Below are 22,426 nucleotides of genomic sequence, written 5' to 3' on the forward strand. Positions count from 1 at the left end.
AAGCATGAACAACACCGTGAGGACGGATCGTGATCATCATTCTTGCCTTATTGGTATGTCTATATTTATTTTGTATAGGATTGCTAGTTTTGCTTTGATCATGAGTGGTTAGTCCCCTTAATTCGAGGGCTATAATGTAATTGTTCAATTTTACCCTTCTCTCTGTTCTTAATGGAATTCCTCATCATTTTATTTTAATTAATTCTCTTCCTTATCTTTATTGTTTATTTAGAACTAGTCATTCTAATACTTAATCGACTGCATAGTAGTGATCATCTTCATGTAATTTGTAGATCTAGGTAGAGAATATTTTACTCCAAATTGCATGATCAAACTGTTTAGGTAATCTCTGATAGATTAGTTAATATTTAATTGATCATCCCTAGAATTAATTATATCCTTTGACTTAAATTGATAGATCCATGATCATTGGGGTATTGATTTAAGAAAAAGAGCATCCTCTAACCTTGATCATAAGCTTTGGTTGATTTTGGAAATAGATAATTAACTGGGGAAGGAATTTCATTGGGATTGGGATTGAGGGAAAATTGGTACTAGTGAATCATAACCCCTAGTCACTCTTATCATCACTTAAATCTCTCTTTGCATTAGTTTATTTGTTTTTTTTCAAAAAACCAAAATCATAAAAATATTTAAATCCTCTTTTTAATATCCACAACTGTTAGTTTAATAAACTTGACTAATTAGGAATATTACTAGTCCTTTAGGTTCAATATTCGGACTTTCGAGTCCACTGTTATTGCTACGTAGGGTACATTTGCCCTTGTGCAAGTCTTATATATTTTACACAAGTTTCTAGCGTTGTTGCCAGGAAATATTTGTGGAATTTTGAATGAGTTTAATTTTGTTAAATCAAACAATTTTGTTTATAGAAATTCTTTTATTATTTATTTAATTTTTTGTTATTTATTTTTATTTTATTCTTTTATTTCTCATTGCACTTGATCTTCTCCTCTGTTTTGTAGTGCATGCAAATCAGGTTCCAATATCCACCATTACAATATGAACTTGATATTGACAAGTTAATCCATAAACTTCGTACAGAGATTCGTGAAGAGAGAGAAAGAGAAATGGTAGCTAATGAGGCTCAAACACTTATGGACTACCCCACCCCTACCTTGAGGGAAACCAATACCATCTAACTGCTTGAGCTACCTATATATGTTGGAGAATAACATGTTTAGTGGTGCTGCCCATGAAGATTCAATGTAGCACCTAAGGAAGTTCATCAAGTTGACCAACACGATGAGACAAAACCGTGTTCTGGCAGAATACATTAGACTTTATCCCTTTTCCTTCTCTCTTAGGCATAAGACTAGTTGTGTTCATTGCCAAAGAATAATATCACTACATGGAACCAGTGCATAATTACCTTTTTAAAGAGATATTTCTTTCCCATGAAGATGGTTTAGTACATTAGGGACATTGAGAACTTTGTGCAAAAGGAGTAAGAGAGCTTACTTGAAATTTGGGAAAGATTGGAAGAGATGATTAGAAGCTGCCAACATCATGACTTTTCTCAACAAAGGTCAATTTACATTTTATTTGGTGGAGTATTTCACATAATATGACAAGTTTAGATGCTTCTTGTGGGGGTAACCTCATGTTAAAACCCCGTGTTGATGCCATTAGGATCATTGAAGATATGTGTTCTAACCCCTATCGCAACTCAAGGGATATGAGGATTATGAAGAGAGGCATCAACCAAGTGGAGAAAAATGATTCTCAAACTGAATTGGGAAAGCAGATGTAATCTCTAACATTGAAGATTGAGACACTCATGAGAGCTCAAGCTCAAGTCCTCATCACTACATCTCCATTCCCAACCTAGGATAGATGTAGGATTATGCATTGGCCAAGAGAATACACTATTGATGACAAGCTAGCTACAACCATGGATGAGATCAACTTTGTTGGGGGAGGAAACATGTTTTATAATTAGTACCCCAACAATTTCAATCAAGGACAAGGCTTCAGACAGAATAAAGGAATGTATAGGTCTCAACCTATGCAAAATCAGAGGCCCGGACAAAAGGAGAAGACTACCCACTCTTCAAGAAACCATGCTTCAATATATGACCTAGAATGATCAAAGAATGAAGCAGATGGAGTCTCAACTTACCAACATACAATCTTTCTTGTCACAAAGGCAACTGGACAACCTCCCTTCACAACCTAAACCAAATCCTAAGAAGGAGGATGTCAATGTTGTGATGACTAGAAGCAAGAGGATTCAAGAGGACTTCGAGGAGAAGGAAGGTCTTTTCCAAAAGCTACAGATGACATCCTTACTGAGAAGAACCAAACACTTAAGAAAGTTGTGGTTCCTACTTATAGGAATCCAGAGCCAAAGAAGGAAGGGGATGAAAAGAAGGAGATACTGACATCTCCGTAGGTAAGTCTACCCTTTCCTCATAGAGTTATTAATGACTAGCAAGATGTGCAATTTAGAAAATTTCTTGAGGTTATGAGTAAAGTGCATATCAACCTCCCTTTTGTTGATAGTCTTAAATTTGAGTTTTGTCAAGTTTGGAGGGAGAACTTTTTTTTTAGGAGGGGGGGAGGGGGAGTTTAATGTCACTTTTGGTCCATTATGTTTCATAGTTATTTTGCTTTGGTACATTAAGTTATAAAAATTATATTATGATCCTTTATGTTTTCGAAATGTATCATTTTGGTCCTTTTTTCAATTTTCCATTAGAAACGTCAGTATTCTGTTAACTTTTAAATTTTAAGATGATTTAATATCACTTTTGTTTCATTATGTTTCACAGTTGTTTTACTTTGGTACATTATGTTTTAAAAGTTTCATTTTGATCATTTATATTTTCGAAATGTATCATTTTTGTCCTTTTTTTATTGTTGCCTCACCTAACGACAACAATTGTCTCATCGTTGTTGCTGATAGCAGCATGTTGACGAATGCGAAGAAGAAGACTGACAACACTCAATTGTGGATGAGGCAACACTATGTAAAGTTAATTATTCTGTTTCATAGATGTTTCAACACTAAAGTTTGGTCCATTGTGTTTTGCATATGTTTCACTTTAATGCATTAAGTTTTAAAAGTTTTTTTTTCTGTTCCTTTGTGTTTTTTGAAAAATATCATTTTGGTCCTTTTTAAAATTTAAAAGTTAACCAACCCTAACGTTTTTAATGAAAAATTTTAAAAAAAGACCAAAATGATATATTTCGAAAATATAAAGGATCAAAATAAAAATTTTAAAACTTTACGTATCAAAACAAAATATCTACCAAACAAATGAACCAAAAATAACATTAAGTTTTTTTCTTTTTATAATAAAAAATTTAAGTAGTTGGATTCCAAATTCCAAGGACTATCATGGACACAATAGACCGACTTTTCGAGCACTTATAATTTATAAATGATATTTACAAATTAACATCTTCACATTATATTAATCTTGTCATTTATATTAATAAGATTGTTTATAATAGTTAAAGTTTAATTTTGGACTTGATCACATCTACGGGATTAAATATAATTAGAGGATTAAATGTGTTAATAATTTTAAAGGAAATCAAAATTAAAATTAGAAATAAATAAAAAGACTAAAAATATAATTTTACCTAAAAAATAAATAAATCATTCTTATCGCGTGGGCTGACAAACAGTAACACATGTTTGATCATGTGTTTTTATAAAATGGAACTGAGTTAGGGAAGAGAGAGAAGAGGAACACTGACATGGCTTCTTCACTCAGAATTTCAAGACTCATCTCTCGCTCCTTTTCTTCTACCTCCTTCTTTTCACGAGGTAGAGATGCATGTGTACTTTGAGATGGTGGTCTCATCATTTTCCTATGTTATAAAACAATAATTAAGTGATTTGTTTCTCTTTTTTGTTGATTTCCATTTTTTTTTCTTGAACCGATTTTTTTCTGGGTTTGGTTTCGTCGATGATTGCTTGAAATAAAAGGATGACCAATTGGAAAAAGGGTGGGATCCAGAAATTTTTTTGTGTACGGATTAGTTCATTCAATGCTTGGTAGCTGTCAACCACTACATGTCTGGTTGTCCTATGTTTTCTTAGTTGTACTTATAGATTCTCTCGTTTTTCACCTATTATTTTGTGTTTCTTGTTGAGTGTGACCATGTGAAAGCTATGTCTATGTAAATTAAACTCATGTTTGTATCACTTTGAAATTGATGTTTAATTGGGTATTTTGATTTGGACTTTTCACTGCCCTTTCAAGAATAATTAACTCTGTACATGGATCAAAATTAAAATAAATAAAAAACTTTCAGGTGGGAATGGTTTCCTTGGTTCAAGACACTGCAAATACAGCACTTCTTCTGCCATTGAAGAAGAACCCGTTAAACCATCAGTGCAAGTAGAACACACCCAACTCTTAATTGATGGAAAATTTGTAGATGCTGCTTCTGGTGAGTGTTTATTTATTTGTTTATTTTGTTAATCTTGTTTTGTTTTTGAATCCTTCGCCTTCACCCTTTTTGACATAAAGTTGAGTTTTGACTAAACAGAAAGATGGGGGAAAAAAAAGAAAGAAAAGAGAGGGATTTTTTTAAGGTTTCTTTTTTCTGGGTATCTTACTATTGGGATTCTTGTGGGATCAGGTAAAACTTTTCCAACTTTAGATCCTAGGACAGGTGAAGTAATTGCTCATGTTGCTGAGGGTCACTCTGAGGATGTTGATCGAGCAGTTGCAGCTGCACGAAAAGCATTTGATCATGGACCATGGCCTAAGATGACGGCTTATGTATTTGATCATAACCTCTCTATAATTTTACTTTTCCTGCTGTTCACAAAGATGTAAACTTTGGTCTCATGATTCTGAGTTGAAATCCCTTTTTTGCTTTCTTGTTACTATGATTTTATAGGAACGGCAAAGGATCTTGTTGCGCGCAGCTGATCTGCTTGAGAAGCATAATGATGAGCTTGCAGCACTTGAGACTTGGGATAATGGAAAGCCTTATGAACAAGCTGCTAAGATTGAAGTTCCAATGCTTGTTCGCCTGATTCGATACTATGCTGGTATGTGGGACACAAAGTGTGGAACTTTGAATATTCTTCTTTGTTTTGCAAAATTTTAGTGACACCTGTGTTTTCATGTTCCCCAGGTTGGGCAGATAAGATCCATGGTCTAACAGTTCCAGCTGATGGACCATATCATGTGCAAACATTGCATGAACCAATTGGTGTTGCCGGTCAGATCATTCCTTGGAACTTCCCTCTTCTCATGTTTGCCTGGAAGGTTGGACCGGCATTGGCCTGTGGCAACACCATTGTTCTCAAAACAGCTGAGCAGACACCGTTATCTGCTTTATATGCAGCAAAACTATTTCATGAGGTGTGTGATAGTGGTATAGACCAATCTTCATTTTGTTAGAAGCATGGTTTTTGTGGAGTTTAATTTACTCATGAATATCTTCAATCCTCATCATTCCCAATTTGTAATCTGTCTGGCAGGCTGGACTTCCTGCTGGTGTTTTAAATGTAGTATCTGGCTTTGGTCCAACTGCTGGTGCTGCTCTTGCTAGCCACATGGAAGTTGACAAGGTACTAAAATATTTAGCATCTGCAGTAGTGGAGAAGTGTAGTGATTTTATTGTTGGCATGCAATAGTTTCTGTAAATTCTATGGCAATTAATTTCAGTTTCCTTATCTTGTGAAGAAGTTTGAATGTTTGATATGATCATTTTCATTCTAATGGATTATTAGACATCTAGACTTGATAGTGTCTTAACAGCATGAATTTTTTACATTATCTCGCAGCTTGCTTTTACTGGTTCCACTGATACTGGGAAAGTTGTCCTTGAACTGGCGGCTAAAAGCAATCTTAAGCCTGTTACTTTGGAGCTTGGTGGGAAATCCCCCTTTATTGTGTGTGAAGATGCTGATGTAGATCAGGCTGTTGAGCTAGCCCATTTTGCTTTATTCTTTAATCAGGTATATAAACTATAAAGTATAGTGCTCTTGTTGTAAAACAATTAGATTCAGAAAATTTGATTGGTGTTGTTTGTGACATTCAGGGACAATGTTGCTGTGCTGGGTCTCGAACATTTGTACATGAAAGTGTATACGATGAGTTTGTTGAGAAAGCAAAGGCTCGTGCTTTGAAGCGTGTTGTTGGTGATCCATTCAAGGGGGGAATAGAGCAAGGTCCTCAGGTAAATTGCAAAGAATCCTTTACATTGCATCCTCATGTTTGATCTTTGAGCTTTGTTTTCCAAAGTTGTCTGAGGATATAATATGTCAGTCAATTTGGCATTACGTCTGTGCTCTCATTAATTCAATGCTGATTGCTGATGACTGGAGATATGTTACAACCCTTAATTCCTTATGAAGTTCTGGTTCTCGAGGCTTCACTATACTAAAATGCACAAAAAGAATGTTATATTGCTACTACTTTGACATTCCCATTTCTTAAAGTATGATTCTTTTAAAATGTCTAAATACTCTGATTATTTCTTCTATGATCCAAACAATCAGATTGATTCAGATCAATTTGAGAAAATACTGAGGTACATCAGATCTGGTGTTGAAAGTGGGGCAACCCTTGAAACCGGAGGAGACAAGCTTGGCAACAAGGGCTTCTACATTCAACCTACAGTCTTCTCAAATGTTAAGGTATATCTTTTTAGTTTCATTTTTGCACTTTATCGAATGAGTCTGAAAAATGAAAATACAACTCCTAAAGAAGTGTTTTCTATTGAATTTGTAACAATCACCAGGATGGCATGCTGATTGCAAGGGATGAGATCTTTGGTCCAGTCCAATCCATATTAAAATTCAAGTAAGAAAACAATGAGTCTTAAATACCTTGCTGAGAATGGTATTATACTATTATGTATGTGTGAACTAATTTTTGTGATGATGACCCCAGGGATCTTGGTGAGGTAGTTCAAAGAGCAAATAACACACGTTACGGGCTTGCGGCCGGAGTGTTCACAACGAACATGGACACTGCCTACACTTTGACGCGGGCACTGAGAGTTGGAACAGTGTGGATAAACTGCTTTGACACATTTGATGCTGCAATTCCCTTTGGAGGGTACAAGATGAGTGGTCAAGGCAGAGAAAAAGGAGAGTATAGTCTCAAAAACTACTTGCAAGTGAAGGCTGTTGTTAATCCCCTGAAAAACCCAGCATGGCTTTGAGCAAACACTAGCCTTCTTTGGATAATCAATAACTATCAGTGCCTCAATGATAATGATGATAAAAATAAAATCCTGCTTTTTTTTTTTTTTTGGCGTTACACGAGATATGAGTTATGACGTTGTTGATATTTTCCTGGTCTTCATCCTTTTATCTCTTTTGTCAATTTCTATTCCTTGCATTTGTATAAGTCAGAGTGACACACTTGTTACTCTTATGGTCTAAATTGAGTTTTTAATTATACGTGTTTGAATTGGATTATTTTAAAATTATATTTTTTTTTGTAAGTTTTTTCAAACGCGATCTAATGGCTAATTGTTTGTAGAAAGTCCAAGATAAGGTCATTAAGGTGGTCTTTAGACTATAATGCACAAAATTCAAATTCACGGGGGAATTGGAGAAACTCCAGCGTTGACCCGATCATGAGAAATACAAAACCAGCGGCAGAAAATCAATATTGCCCATGATCCATCAAATAAAAATTAGCCTTTGTTAGATGCAAGTTGATCTAATAAATTTTTTAGAAGAAATGATAGCATCCCTCCAACAAACTTTTCTTAACTTATGGTTTTTTAGGTTTTATTTTTTATTTAATGAGTCTTATTCATTATTTTATAATTTTTAATAAAAAATTTAACAAATAAATGAGAATATATTAAGATGAATGTGTTAGAGAATTTATTGCTAATATCTCTCTATTTCAAGTATAATCTTCAGATTGAATATATGCTTAATTGTATCTTTTGTTCTTCAAAGTTTCACAATTATGTTTTGAAGATATTTTAATTAGTTTTTAATTTTTTTATTAATTGAAAAACTTGTTTAGATTCAGTAAATAATTTTTTTTAATAATTTTCAGTGCTTTTTAGTAGTATTGTATATTTTAAAATATTATCTTTTAGCCTTTGTATATTTTATTTTCTTTTTATTCTTAATATATTTATCAAATTATTTTGATTATTTTTTTTAAATAAATCATGATTTTTTATGTCATTTTACACTTTTCAATTATTTTAAAAATTATTCTCACCAAACACTTATAATTAATAACCTAACTTTTCAGTTTTAATTTTTTAGTTAATTTTGTCAAATATAATCATTATGAATTCTCTTTTCTTTTTTCTTTTTACAAATTTTGTCCCTATGTAAAAAAATCACCGCAATGTGATGATTTTTCCTTTAAATTGCCACAATTAAGAGAATTTTGTGATGATTTTCATTAGTTACGTAGATTTTTATGTGGGAGTAAAATTCGCAATGTATTGTAAATTGGGAGACAAATTTTGTGAAAAAAAAATTGAGATGCAAAATTCACAACATTTTGAATCTTTAGAGGCAAAAATTGCAGTTAAACCTTAAATATGTAATTGGAGAAAGAAAAAGGATGAGTGAGTCGGTCAATTTTTTTTTATATTTTTACTTTTAATCATTATTTATTTTCTTTTAAAATGCTATATGAAAATAATAAATTAAATAACTTTTATTAATTTTTTGCAAACTTTAAAAATAAAATATAAAATAAGAGTATAATCCAATTTATATATATGTAATATTTTTTACACATATTTAATAAAAATTTATCTGATTGTCATGTCATGTTAATCATTAATATGATGTGATGGTATATAAATTTTTAGTTTATGTTTGTATAAGAAACAAATTGTATTTTTTTAATTATAGGTAAAAGTAAAAATAAAAATATTTAATGAAATGAATTTTTTTATTATCATGATATACGTGTAGAAAATTTATCAATTTGTAACTAATATTTGTTTAATAAAATTTTTCGTCTGAATTATTTTTTTATTTATAAAACTTGAATATGATATCTTATTTAAAGAAAATAAATTTAATATTATTTAAACCAACAAAAGTGTTTAATGAAATTATTACATAACCTTATGATAACTTGTGAGGATAGAAATTATCTCTTAATTAATAGTACTTTATTTTCATGAAAAATTATTCTCATGATTTTGATTAAGGTTTCTTGCATTAAAAAAATAATTGTATCGAATGACAACCTTGACCATTAAACTTTTGAATTGAGATACTGATATTTTCGTTGATATAAATAAACCTAACCAAACAGTAAGGTTAAGCTACTTAATAGAATAATATGATAATCAAATTTTGAAAATTCATACTAAGCCTTTAAGATGATGATTTGACTTTTAAAGAATTTTCACTCGTCTTCAATTATCTTTAAAATCTTAAAACCTAAATAACTATAGTTATTTGATAACATAAAAATTTATATTATTAATCATGTTTCAAAATTGTTAGCGTTATTGTTTCGTATTGGCCAAAATTTACAATAAAATAATAACAAAAAAGAAACCCAGTTGAAAGGGAAAAGCAACATCATCAAGTTCAACCACTATGGGCCCCACCGTGTCCTGCCAGTGCGACTGCCACGCGTCTGTGGTTGTCAACAAGATGCAAACGGAATGGATCATCGACCTGCTTCCTGCAAAGTGCAAACTCTAGCTGTGATGTTATCACACTGCGGCTTGCCGCTTGCATCAATTCTTCATCATTGGGCGGTGGAGCGGTGTACATCAAGTATCTTTTAATAAAAAAGTTGCTGCAACTTTTTTTGCTTTTTTATTTTAGTTAAACTCAATTTTAGTATGTTAGAATGATGCTTGTTATGTTAAATATATTCTACAGATGATTTTTAAAAATATAATTATTAAAACTGTAATATCAATTTGACTAATTTTTTTTGTCATATGCAAAGAAATGTTTTGGAGACAGAGGGAAGGACTATCCTCTTCGTCCCGCAGTTCTCGTATTTTCACGTATATAGAATTTTATTTATATATTTTTATAATTTATAATATGTATAACATAAATATAAAGGTTAATATAGTATTTTATTAATAAAAAAATACAAAATAAAATTATCATATATATAAGTAATATCTCACAAGTCACAAAGACACAAATATTACTCAAATTCTAAAACGTCGCATCAAACATTTAGACTTCATTCCTTGACTTCTTTCTTCACCTTCGTTCCTTCTTCATTGTTTATTTCACCATTTCACACTGTCTTCACCCTCTTCACTTCTTTGCTTCTTCTTCACCGTTTGTTTCACCGTTCCTTCTCCACGGTTCGTTTCAGCCGTGAACTCTCGGAAGCCTTCGTTGCACATTTTTCTTCTTTGAGTCGCATCGTGCATTTTTAGATTTTGCAACTTCGAATTGTTCTTCCTCTGTTGTATGTTCTTCCTTTGTTTTATTTATTTATTTATTTCTGTTGTATTTTCAATTCTTTGTTCTGCTGCTAGCTTATTGTGATGTTTTGGTTTGGCTGATTCATTGAGTTTAAAATTTATAATCTAACAATAAGAGTCTGATTTGTGCATTTACAATTTTACATGACTCATATTTATAAATTTTGTTACTTATTTGTTGTACAGAAAATGGGTACGCCTATTAATCCATCCGTTAATAGTATTGCTCTATTAGAAACACAACAAGTTACTAATGACACACAAAGCAATCCGGTGGAAGAAGCAAAAAATTCTCCAAATATAGAATAAGTTGAAGATGTTGAAAGAAGTCCAAATAAAAGAGGAATAACTTCCACTGCTTGGACCCACTTCAAAAGAAAGAAAATAGAGGGAAAATGAAAAGCTATATGTAAATATTGTGAAACGAAACTTGGTGGTGATACAAGATCAGGTACGAAGCATTTGCACGACCACATTAGAACCTGTAAGCTTCGAACAGTGAGGGGCCCAAAGCAATCAATACTAAAAACTCTTCAACAATCATCATCTTCAGTAGAAGATAGAGGCAAATCTATTTTAGTAGGAAACTATACCTTTAATCAAGATGCTGCTAGGATGGAATTGACAAAGATGATTATATTGCATGAATACCCTCTTGCTATGGTTGATCACATTGGGTTTCGAAGGTTTTGTAATGTTGTTCAACCTTTGTTCAAAGTAATATCCCGTAATACATTGAAGTTGGATATACTAAAGTTCTATGAAAGTGAAAGGGCCAAAACTATGAAGTTAATTAAAAAAAATTCAAGTCACATAGCTATAACAACGGACATGTGGACTGCATTGAATCAAAACAAAGGCTATATGACTATTACAGCCTATTTCATTGATAACAATTGGAATTTGCAAAGTCAACTTATGAGGTAAATAATCATTCACTTGAAAGTTTTATGATTTTAATTTTATATAATTGGTAATATGTGTAGTTATAGTAACATGTATTCATAGAACTTGGTTTTAAGATGAATAATTATTTTATTTTAGGTTTATGTATGTTCCTGCACCGCATACTGCTGAAGTTCTTGTAGAGATTATAATTGAACATTTTTTTGAATGGAATCTAGATAGAAAGGTATCTACAATAACTGTTGATAATTATAGTACTACTGATGTAATGATTCCTAAAATTCTTAGCAAGTTTGGACGTAGTTCATTTATTTTGGGAGGGACTTACTTCCATATGCGGTGTTGTGCCCATATTTTAAACTTGATTGTGAAGGATGGAATGTCAATTATCCATGATTCCATTGAGAAGATTAGGGATAGTGTTTCCTTTTGGGTTGGAACACCTAAGAGGGAAGAAAAATTTATTAAGGCTTATGAACAATTAGAAATTCCTTATTCAAAGAAACTTAGGATGGATTGTAGAACTAGATGGAATTCAACTTATTTAATGCTTGTTTCTGCATTGCCATATCTTGAAGTTTTCAAGCGTTTGACTCAACGAGAGCCTCAATATAAGTCATTGCCAAGTGATGATGATTGGAAAATGGCAACTGAAATTTGTGAGAAGTTGGAAATCTTTTATGAAGTTATTGAGTTATTTTCGGGTACACAATATCCAACTTCAAATGTTTATTTTCCAAAAGTGTGTGAAATTTGAGTGGCTTTGAATGAATGGATTTTTTCTTCTAATAACACCATTCAAGGTATGACTGACAGTATGATTCCCAAGTTTGAGAAGTATTGGGGCATGATCAATGGGGTGATGGCAATATGGGTTATTTTGGACCCTAGGTTGAAAATGAAGTTGCTAAATTATTTTTTCCCTCTCATGTATGGAAGTGAAAGCACAAATCAATTGAATAAGGTGACAAAATTATTAGAAGATTTGGTTTCTGAATATCAATCTAGGGAAAAGAGGACTACTTCTATTTCCACTTCATCTTCAATAGTGTTTGGTTTGGATAATAATGGTGGAAAAGTTGATTGGAGTTCTGACTTTTTAAAATATGTTCAAGAAACTTCTTCTGGTGATTGTGTTAAATTTGAATTGGATTTATACTTGGAGGAGCCTGTATTGTTTAATAAATCAAATATTAGTAACTTTGACATTTTGGGATATTGGAAAAACATTGAAGTCAAGTATCCTACTTTGCAAAGGATTGCTAAAGACTTTCTAGCCATTCCAATCTCAACGGTTGCTTCAGAGTCAGCATTTAGCATTGGTGGACAATTTCTGACTCCACATCGTAGCAAATTAAATGAAGACACTGTTGAGGCATTGATGTGCTCTCAAGATTGGTTGCGTAATGAGATTGAAGCTAATAAATTTAATTTTACTTGTAAATTTTTCTTTTAAGCAATTAATTTATTTTAATGATTGTATAATTGTGTCATTAGGTTCCTTAAAATCAAAGATGAAATTTTGCTCAATAATTGACGATGCAGACACAACAATGCCAACGATATGAAAATTTTATTATATTAATTTATTTTAATGATTTGACGTAGATCCAATGATGAGTCCTATGAAAGTAGTGATACCAAGGACCTGGATGTTTACTTTGAGCAACTAATAAATCAAGCTGAGGAGGGAGAAAATGAGGATTGGGGACTTCCCCCGAATTTGAGAAGAATGTTGGAGCAAGAAGAAAGAGAGGTGAAGCTGCACCAAGAAGAGACAGGGGTTTTGAAATTAGGCATTGGCAGAGAGAAAAAGGAGGTCAAGGTCGGCACTTGTATGTCTGCGAAGGTCCGAGATGAGTTGGTGACTCTACTACGAGACTACTAAGACATCTTCGCTTGGTCTTGCCAAGATATGCCTGGTTTGAGTTTAGAAATCGTGCAGCACAAGCTACCTCTGAATCCTGAGTGCTCCCTGGTAAAGCAAAAATTGAGAAGAATGAAACCCAAGATGTCCCTAGAGATAAAGGAAGAGGTAAAGAAGCAATTTGACGCCGATTTCTTGGCCATTGCTTGGTACCCAGAATGGGTCGCCAATATCATGCCAATCCCTAAAAAGGATGGGAAGGTGAGAATGTGTGTGGACTATCGGGATCCAAACCAAGCCAGTCCAAAGGATAACTTTCCTTTACCGCACATCGATGTTCTTGTAGACAACACGACCAGTTTTGCCCTATTCTCTTTCATGGATGGTTTTTCGGGTTACAATCAGATAAAATTGGCATCAGAGGATATGGAGAAGACAACCTTCATCACTCTATGGGGAACCTTCTGTTACAAGGTGATGCCATTTGGGCTGAAGAACGTTGGGGGCAACATACCAGCGGGCCATGGTGGCGTTATTCCACGACATGATGCATAAAGAGATCGAGGTCTACGTCGATGACATGATCGCCAAATCAAGGACAGAGGAGGAACACCTAGTCAATTTGCGGAAGTTGTTCGGGCAACTGAGTAAATACAGGTTAAGGCTAAATCCTGCAAAGTGTACGTTCGGGGTAAAATCCAGAAAATTACTTAGCTTTGTCGTTAGCCAGAAAGGAATAGAGGTGGATCCAGACAAGGTAAAAGCAATCCTTGAAATGCCCGAGCCACGTACCGAGAAGCAGGTCTGAGGTTTCTTGGGAAGGTTGAACTACATAGTGAGATTCATATCATAGTTAACTGCCACTTGCAAGCTTCTTTTCAAATTATTGCGCAAAAATCAGTCTGTCCAATGAGACGATGATTGTCAAATGGCATTTGAAAGGATTAAACAGTGTTTGATGAATCCTCCTATGTTCATGCCACCGGTGCCCGGAAGACCTCTTATTCGATACATGATAGTATTAGATGAGTCGATGGGGTATGTGTTGGGACAGCACGACAAATCCGGAAAAAGGGAACGGGCCATCTATTACTTGAGCAAGAAGTTCATAGCGTGCGAGATGAACTACTCTTTGCTAGAGAGGACATGTTGTGCCATGGTGTGGGCAACTCATCGTTTGAGGCAGTATATGCTGAGTTACATTACTTGGTTGGTGTCCAAAATGGATCCCGTCAAGTACATCTTTGAAAAGCCCGCTCTCACTGTAAGGATAGCTCGGTGGCAGGTTCTGTTGTCAAAATTCAATATTGTCTACGTCACTCAGAAAGCAATAAAGGGGAGCGCCTTGGCGGATTATCAAGCTCAACAACCCATCAATGATTATCAGCCTATGCATCCAGAATTCCCTGATGAGGATATCATAACCTTGTTTGAGGAGGAGGTCAAAGATGAGGACAGGGATAAATGGATTGTGTGGTTTGATGGTGCATCTAATGCACTAGGCCATGGGATTGGGGCAATATTGGTTTCCCCAGATAAACAATATATACCTTTCACGGCTAGGTTGTGCTTCGACTGCACAAAAAACATAATGGACTACGAGGCATGTGCCCTTGGGATCCGAGCAGCAATCGACTTTAGGGTCAAGTCACTCAAGGTATACGAGGACTCGACATTGGTAATTCATCCGTTGAAAGGTGAATGGGAGACCAAAGTCCACAAATTGGTGCCTTACCAGGCTTACATCAGGAAGTTGATGAAACTCTTTGATGACATATCATTTCATCACATTCCTAGAGAGGAAAATCAAATGGCCGATGCCCTTGCCACTCTAGCGCCTATGTTCACAGTGAGCTTGCACGAAGATTTATCGTACATCGAATTCAAATGTCGGTGAGCATGCACATTTCTATTTGATAGAAGAAGAGAAGGATGGTAAGCCTTGATACTTCGATATCAAACGATACATTGAAGACAGGGAATACCTGCCTGAGGCCTCTGACAATGACAAGAGGACGTTACTAAGGTTGGCGGCTGGTTTCCTCCTGAGTGGAAATATCTTGTACAAAAGAAACCATGACATGGTGTTGCTTCGGTGTGTGGATGCAAGAGAGACCGAACAAATGCTGGTGGAGGTGCATGAGGGATCCTTTGGTATGCATGCCAATGGACATGCCATGGCTCGAAAGATTTTGAGGGCAGGGTATTACTGGCTCACTATAGAGAACGATTGTTGCGTTCATGTGAGGAAATGTCATAAATGCCAAACCTTTGTTGATAATTTTAATGTTCCACTTGTACCATTGAACGTATTGGCAGCCTTGTGGCCATTCTCAATGTAGGGCATAGACGTGATCGAGGCCATCGAACCCAAGGCTTCAAACGGGCATCGTTTCATCTTAGTCGCCATTGATTACTTCACCAAATGGGTGGAAGTAGCTTCATATGCTAGCGTGACTGGGAATATGGTGATCAGATTCATTAAGAAGGAGATAATTTGCATATATGAGTTGGCCAGGAAGATCATCACCGATAATCTAACCAATTTAAACAACAAGATGATGAAGGAAATGTGTGAGGATTTCAAAATCCAACACCATAATTCCACTCCTTATCGACCAAAGATGAATGGGGCAATAGAGGCTGCCAATAAGAACATAAAGAAGATCGTTCAGAAGATGACCGTATCATACAAGGATTGGCACGAGATGCCTCCCTTCGCACTGCATGGTTATCGGACTTCTGTACACACATCTACTGGGGCAACCCCTTTCTCTTTGGTGTATGTGATGGAAGCTATACTCCTGTTTGATGTGGAGATTCCTTCTTTAAGAATCCTAGCAGAGTCAAGATTGGAAGAAGCAGAATGGGTCCAGGCACGCTTTGATCAATTAAATCGTATCAAGGGTAAGAGATTGAGCCATAGGCGACTATATCAGAGCAAAGTGAAAAATGCTTTTGACAGAAGAGTGTGCCCGTGTAAGTTCAGTGAAGGGGGTCTTGTTCTGAAGAAGGTGTCGTAGGTTCAAAAGGATCACCGAGGTAAATGGGCCCCAAACTATAAAGGACCATTTTTTGTGAAGAAGGCTTTCTCAAGAGGAGCATTATTGCTTATGAACATGGACGATGAAGAGTTGCCTTCGCCTATGAATTCTGACATCGTCAAGCGATATTACGCATAATACTTTGGGAAATTCAAAGGCTCAATGTTGGACCTCCTCAAGGACTCATTAGGATCTCCAAGTTTTAAGTTTTTTTGTAAACAATAGTCGCAATGTTAATAAATATGGATTAATGATTTGCATCTCTCCCTCTAGTGTTGTGTCCTTTGCACTTTTTATTGCCTTTGAGCATGAACGTACACTCTTGTTCTTGCTCATTCACACGAATGGTATTCTGGAGCCATTCGGCACGTTTAGCAGGGGTGTTGTAAGCGTTAAGTAAAATTTGAATACCACAACGGAAAAATCACAACACCTATAATTATTACATTTTAACGTTCGATCATAAACATGCATGCATCTGCATCTTATCATTGAGTATTTCACAACGCCCAAAATGAATGAAGGATCACTTTGGGTGATGGTCAGGACCACACCGATTTGGGTAAGCCTAGGGGCAAATGGAAAGGTGATGCGAGCTTCTCATGGTATTTTTCACATTTGCATGTTAAAACTTTCTTTCTCAAAGCATTAGGGCAAGTGCCAACAGGTGCTAGGTCCATGATTAGATCTGCTCGCAATCAAGGAAGGGAGTTAGGGAAGATGGGATGGCGAAGCCTCGACCATCACCCCGAGTCCAGCTAAAGACGTTAAAGAAGCACTCTAAGGAGGCAACCTAGTATCTCTAACTCTGCTCTTTAATTTCATGTTTCATGCTTGTTCATTTTCTTGAATTATTTCATGAATTCACCTATACATAATTAATAACAATGATAAAAAAAGTTTGTAAAAAAAGTTTTTGGAAAAAAAAAATTCAACTCACCTAGGCGAGCAGAGGCTGAGGAAAAATAAAAGGAGGAGGGGTGAAATCAGATTTCACCCCATCTTCCCCCAAAATTCAAAAGCCATTGCCCAAGACCCACGGGAACCACCATTTTTGCAGCAACTTCAAGCTTTTTTCTGCATCTTTGTGTTATTTTTCTTGCATTGCTTTCATCCCACTCAAGTAAGTGCCATCTCCATATAATTGCACCTTTTTCGTGTGATGTTTGGTGCTTTGTTTGTTGTTTGCTTTGCAATATTTGTGAGATGAGTTATATGCGAACCCATGATCAAAATGCTTGGATTGGTGGCTGTAATGGAAGGCTCTAGGCCTATCCTTGGTTCTTTTGTGAATTTGTATGTCATGTTGCTCCTTATCCCCCGTTTTTACATGTTTTAACATGTGCACACCAACTGTTCGATGAAATGTCACAATGACCATTCTATGTGTTATTTTGAAGCTTGAATGGATAATGATCTTTACGCATGTCCAGCCATCATTTTAGATGTATGATCAACTTAGGTTGATAGATTAAATGTCAAAATCATGGACTAAGCTTGGAATTTTAGACATTTGCTTTAGATGCAAATACATGAGTTATATGAATGCTTAAAATTGTTTGGTTTGAATTGGTCTAATTGTTCGTTAAACTTGTTGCACTGTGGTGGGTACATTGCACCTAAATTGTTGAAGAATGTCGAACTCTTTCTTTCAAAATTAATGCGCACTGAGTTGTGATTTGTTTTTGTTGGATCAAGTGGTCTCAAAATAATTAAGAAGGGGGGTGGGGTTGAATTAATTATTAATGTGTCTTAACTAATTAAAAATTTATCCTTCTTAATGTTACTAGATTCAACTAGGATTTTACTACTAAGTTAAGAAAGTAAAGAATATAAACAATAACTTAACCAAAAGTAAAAGCAGCAATTAAAAGTACACAACGGAAAAATTAAAGAGTGTAGGGAAGAAGAAGACAAACACAAGATTTATACTGGTTCGGCCACAACTCGTGCCTATATCCAGTCCCCAAGCAACCAACGGTTCTTGAGATTTCTTTCAACCTTGTAAAATCCTTTACAAGCCAAAGATCCACAAGGGATGTACCCTCCCTTGTTCTCTTTGAACAACCAAGTGGATATACCCTCCACTTGAACTGATCCACAAGAGATGTACCCTATCTTGTTCTCAGTATAACAACTTAAGTAGATTTACCCTTTACTTGTGGCACAAAGGATGTACCCTCCAATGTGTTAGGACAAAGAATTCTTAGGCGGTTAGTCCCTTGAATCTTTGTAAGGGGGATAAAAAAGATATATCAAACGGTTAGTCCTTTGAAATCTTTTTGTATAAAGGGAAAGGGAAAAAGATATCTCAGGCGGTTAGTCCTTTGAAATCTTTTGTAAGAAACAGAAGATATCTCAGGCGGTTAGTCCTTTGAAATCTTTTGTCAAGAGGGAGAAGGGAAGAAACAAAAGAATTCTCAGGCGGTTAGTCCTTTGAATCTTTTGACAAGAGAAAGAAGTGAATGAAGAAAAAGAATAGCACAAGTTTTTGGTCAATGAAATTTTCTTGAAAGAAAAAGTATTGAACAAAAACTCTTAGAAAGATGAAGAGAAATGAATGAAAGAAATCTTATCATGAAGTTTTAGATGCTTGGCCTGGTTCTGCCGTACTCTTCTAGTTGATCTAATATTGTTTTAAAATTGGATCAGTAGTAATTGAATCACTAAAAACACTTCATAATTTATTAGTTCAACAACAATTACATTTGGGTCTAATGGGCAAAATAATTAAATTTATTTTTAATATTATATGATATTTTAAGTAAGAAAATTATAAGAAATCAAAATATAAAAATATTAGTTAATATAAATAACTAAATTATATACTAATAATTACATGTCTGATAAAAAATGGTATAAAGCACTAATGGAAGACGATTGTTTTAGAACACTAATATCAAACCATTGTAAAAACAATTTAATGAGTTATTTGAAACACAATGGTTAGATACAAAAAGAGATAAAAGAATAAAAGCACATAGATTTTTATATTAATTTGTTTTACCCTAGAGACTAAGTGAGTTCTTGGTTTATCATCAAATTCTAATATAACTTATCAAAGTTTCAAATATTTTTTCCCAATCCACTTTTGACTCATCCCAAAGCGGCCTTTACTCTTGTCTCTTTAAGCAAGCAACTCAAATATTCTTTATAACAAAGCCTGTTCAGGCTTCCACCGAAAATGCAAAGTATTTGGTTAATGATAAGTCTTGCAATTATCTTATTAGATGGATATACAAATGAAGTACAAGAGTTTCTTGACAAAGAATTTTCACTCAAGGCACAAGGTTTGCGGAACTTAAGAAATTCAAGAGATAAGGCTGCAACTACTCCTTGTTGTATGTCAAACTTGTGCAAATATGTCTCTAGTATTTAGAGGAAGGCTTCAACAAGTATATGTTATCTCATAGCTTTGGTACTTCATTTGTCTAATATCGCAAAAGAGGGAAAATCATTGTTGGAAACATTAAATATAGCATTAAATGTCTTTTAATAACTGGTCATCTTTGATAAGATAAAACATATAACTTATCTCTCCTTTTTTGTACAAGATCTTGTATGGCGATGAACATATATGCTCTATGGTTAGAAACCCTAAACCCAAAAATCCCATTTGGTCCTAAAAATTATCATTGTGCACAAGGTTCTCTTTGTGCAAGTAGTTCTAGTTTTGTGATGTTTTCAATTGATTGGTGATTGATGTTTTGTGGAGATATTTTGATTTCAAATTTTGTGGTTCATATAAATTTCTTTGTTCTTATCATGTAGACCTTGGACAATAGAACAAAAGAGTAATATAAATGAAAATTTTTGTTCATTGTATGATAGTAATGAGTGTTCTTAGGTATAAGTTTTGGTAATTGGTAAGTTAATAAGTCACTTAGTGACCTTAATTTGAATTATCAGAAGCCACGCCATAGTCTATTAATTATTTGAAATTGTGGGATTGTGGTGTGGCAATTAGTAGTTGACTCAGTGAAGATTATGTCTCAAAGAAAAGACAAGAAGGTTTGGATATGCATTGAATTCTTGGCATGCTTAGGTGCCATATGCTAATGTGGATGTTGCGTTGTAGAAGGGTAATGTGGAGGTGGGTGCTGTTGAATTGATTGGAGGGATTGAATTAGATAGACAAAACACAAGTATTTCTTGACGAGTCTAGCCCATTGTTTGTTTTTTATTTTTGTACCACAATGAAGGAGATGCACAAGTTGCCTTATATTTGCCTACCCTAGGAAATGTGGACATTTTGGTACACTATATGGAGCTTCACGATGAACTCGTTAGTGTGAATAAAATTGAGAAAGAACCTATTATTTGTTTTTTAATGAACATGGTGAGCTTGGGTCCAAAACTGTCAATGTACCTATTGAGTGGTTAAAAATAGGAGTTAGTGGTGTTGTTGCTACTGATGAAGTCTATGTTAGTGACGAGGACATGACCTATAATGGGGTTAATGCTAGTAGTGAGCCATCTGAAGCTGAATATGATGACATTGAAGATGATGTTGATTTGATTAAAGGTAATTAGAGTGTTAAATTAAGTGACTTTGAGGAAAATGTTGATGTAATAGGTGAAGTGCATTCAGATTATGATATAAATGAAATATATGTTGAAAAAGGTATTTTGGGGAAACATTTGAGAGGCAACCAAATGGCAAGATCAAGTTTGTAAAAGAGCAATTGTTATAGAATGTATCTCATTTTAGGGAAATCTAGAGTGATTTTGCTATTCAAGAAGGATTTGAATTGTACAAGGTTAAAAATGAGTCATCAAGAGTGACCTCCCAGTGTAATGCTAAAGGATGTATTTGGAGGATCCATGCATCCCTAACCCCAGATAAAATAACCTACCAGATCAAATCATACTATGGTAAACACTCTTGTATTTGAACAACAAAGAACTTTAAGGCAACATCCATGTGGATTGCAAAAAAGCTTAAGAGCTTAATTCTTGCATATCCCAATATTAGTTATTCAACAATGAAGCAAGCATTTTATTAACAACTATGAAGTTGAACCAAAAAATCAAATGCAATTATATTATGTCAAGAATAAGGTCCACCAAAACACTAAAGGGGTACACTCTTTGTCTTACAATGTTTGGCCTCCTTAGGTGTGGGTAGTTTTAAAAAAAAATGAGAGGAGTTTAGTAAAGTTTTAACTAGAACCTAAGGTAGGCATGAATCCTAAATTTAATAGGATTTTTGTTTGTCTGGATGCCATGAAAAAAAGGATTTGTAAGGTGCAGGCCCTGATTTGGTATTGATGGCTACCATTTAAAAGGGCCATTTGGAGGGGTATTACTATCTGTTGTTGGACTTGATGGGAATAAAGGCATGTTCCCTATTGCATTTACAAAGGTTGAGATTGAAAATACAGATTTGTGGAAGTTTTTTCTCACTTTGTTAAGAGAATCATTACAATCAGTTTCTAAATGGAAGGATGACTTTGTTACTATCATGTTAGATTAGCAAAAGGTATGTGACATTGATAATTGTTTTATTTCCAATGTTATTTTGTAAAATGTTATTGATGATTTTTTTTTGTTATAGGGTCTTTCTCGAGTTATATAAGAAACTTTTCCATATGCAAGATACAGGTCAGATTCAAATATAAAGTAAACTAGTTTTGTGAAATTTGTAAATGATTACTGCATGATAGGTTTTCTTTTATTTGTAAATGACTACTGCATGATTTTAAATTATTTTATGATTGAACATGTAGGTTTTTCTGTAATCACAAGTTGAACCACTCTAAGACCATGTTTAAATCTCTTTTGTTTACTAGCCAATTTTGGGCATGTGCCATGGCATACACTGAGGCCAACTTTGATAAATCATTGAATGCTTTAAGAAAGAACAACAATGAGGTTGCTGATTGGTTGTTGGCTAAAGATAAACCAAAACCAATGTGGTTTAGGCACACATATCACCCTTTATGTAGGAGTGATCATGTCACAAACAACATCAGTGAAGTTTTAAAGCTTGGTTGGGTGATGATAGAAAGAAAATAGTACTGCCCATGCTTCAATCTATAGTTTGCAGGCTCATGGTAACTTTCTAGAAGAGATATGAGACAACAACCACTAGTCAAAATCATGTGCCACCTAGAGTGAAGACCTATTTGTGTAAAACCATGCAGACGATGAGGTTTTTGAATTTGAAATATGGTACACCAATTTTGTGGTCAAATTAATGGAC

At 34.5% G+C, this 22,426-nt stretch overlaps 3 protein-coding genes across 3 annotated transcripts; all 3 read left to right on the plus strand.

The window, feature by feature from the left end:
* The first annotated feature begins 3,713 nt into the window (after nt 1–3,713).
* ALDH2B8 (aldehyde dehydrogenase family 2 member B8) lies at nt 3,714–7,457 on the plus strand. The gene is made up of 11 exons (NM_001367184.1): nt 3,714–3,799; nt 4,291–4,428; nt 4,621–4,763; nt 4,885–5,038; nt 5,125–5,354; nt 5,474–5,563; nt 5,780–5,953; nt 6,037–6,174; nt 6,497–6,634; nt 6,739–6,800; nt 6,891–7,457. Exons 1-11 carry the CDS (start codon nt 3,730–3,732, stop codon nt 7,162–7,164), a joined length of 1,611 nt encoding a protein of 536 aa, NP_001354113.1. The 5' UTR covers nt 3,714–3,729; the 3' UTR covers nt 7,165–7,457.
* Nucleotides 7,458–11,235: 3,778 nt separating this feature from the next.
* Nucleotides 11,236–13,198, plus strand: LOC106796928 (zinc finger BED domain-containing protein RICESLEEPER 2-like). The gene is made up of 5 exons (XM_014770575.1): nt 11,236–11,327; nt 11,449–11,536; nt 11,684–12,014; nt 12,114–12,693; nt 12,919–13,198. Exons 1-5 carry the CDS (start codon nt 11,236–11,238, stop codon nt 13,196–13,198), a joined length of 1,371 nt encoding a protein of 456 aa, XP_014626061.1.
* Nucleotides 13,199–14,105: 907 nt separating this feature from the next.
* On the plus strand, nt 14,106–16,200 carry LOC102664618 (uncharacterized). The gene is made up of 4 exons (XM_006603249.1): nt 14,106–15,070; nt 15,156–15,420; nt 15,520–15,645; nt 15,802–16,200. Exons 1-4 carry the CDS (start codon nt 14,106–14,108, stop codon nt 16,198–16,200), a joined length of 1,755 nt encoding a protein of 584 aa, XP_006603312.1.
* The last annotated feature ends 6,226 nt before the right edge of the window (nt 16,201–22,426 follow it).

This window comes from Glycine max, chromosome 18 (genome assembly GCF_000004515.6).
Source record: "Glycine max cultivar Williams 82 chromosome 18, Glycine_max_v4.0, whole genome shotgun sequence".
Taxonomy (NCBI): domain Eukaryota; kingdom Viridiplantae; phylum Streptophyta; class Magnoliopsida; order Fabales; family Fabaceae; genus Glycine; species Glycine max.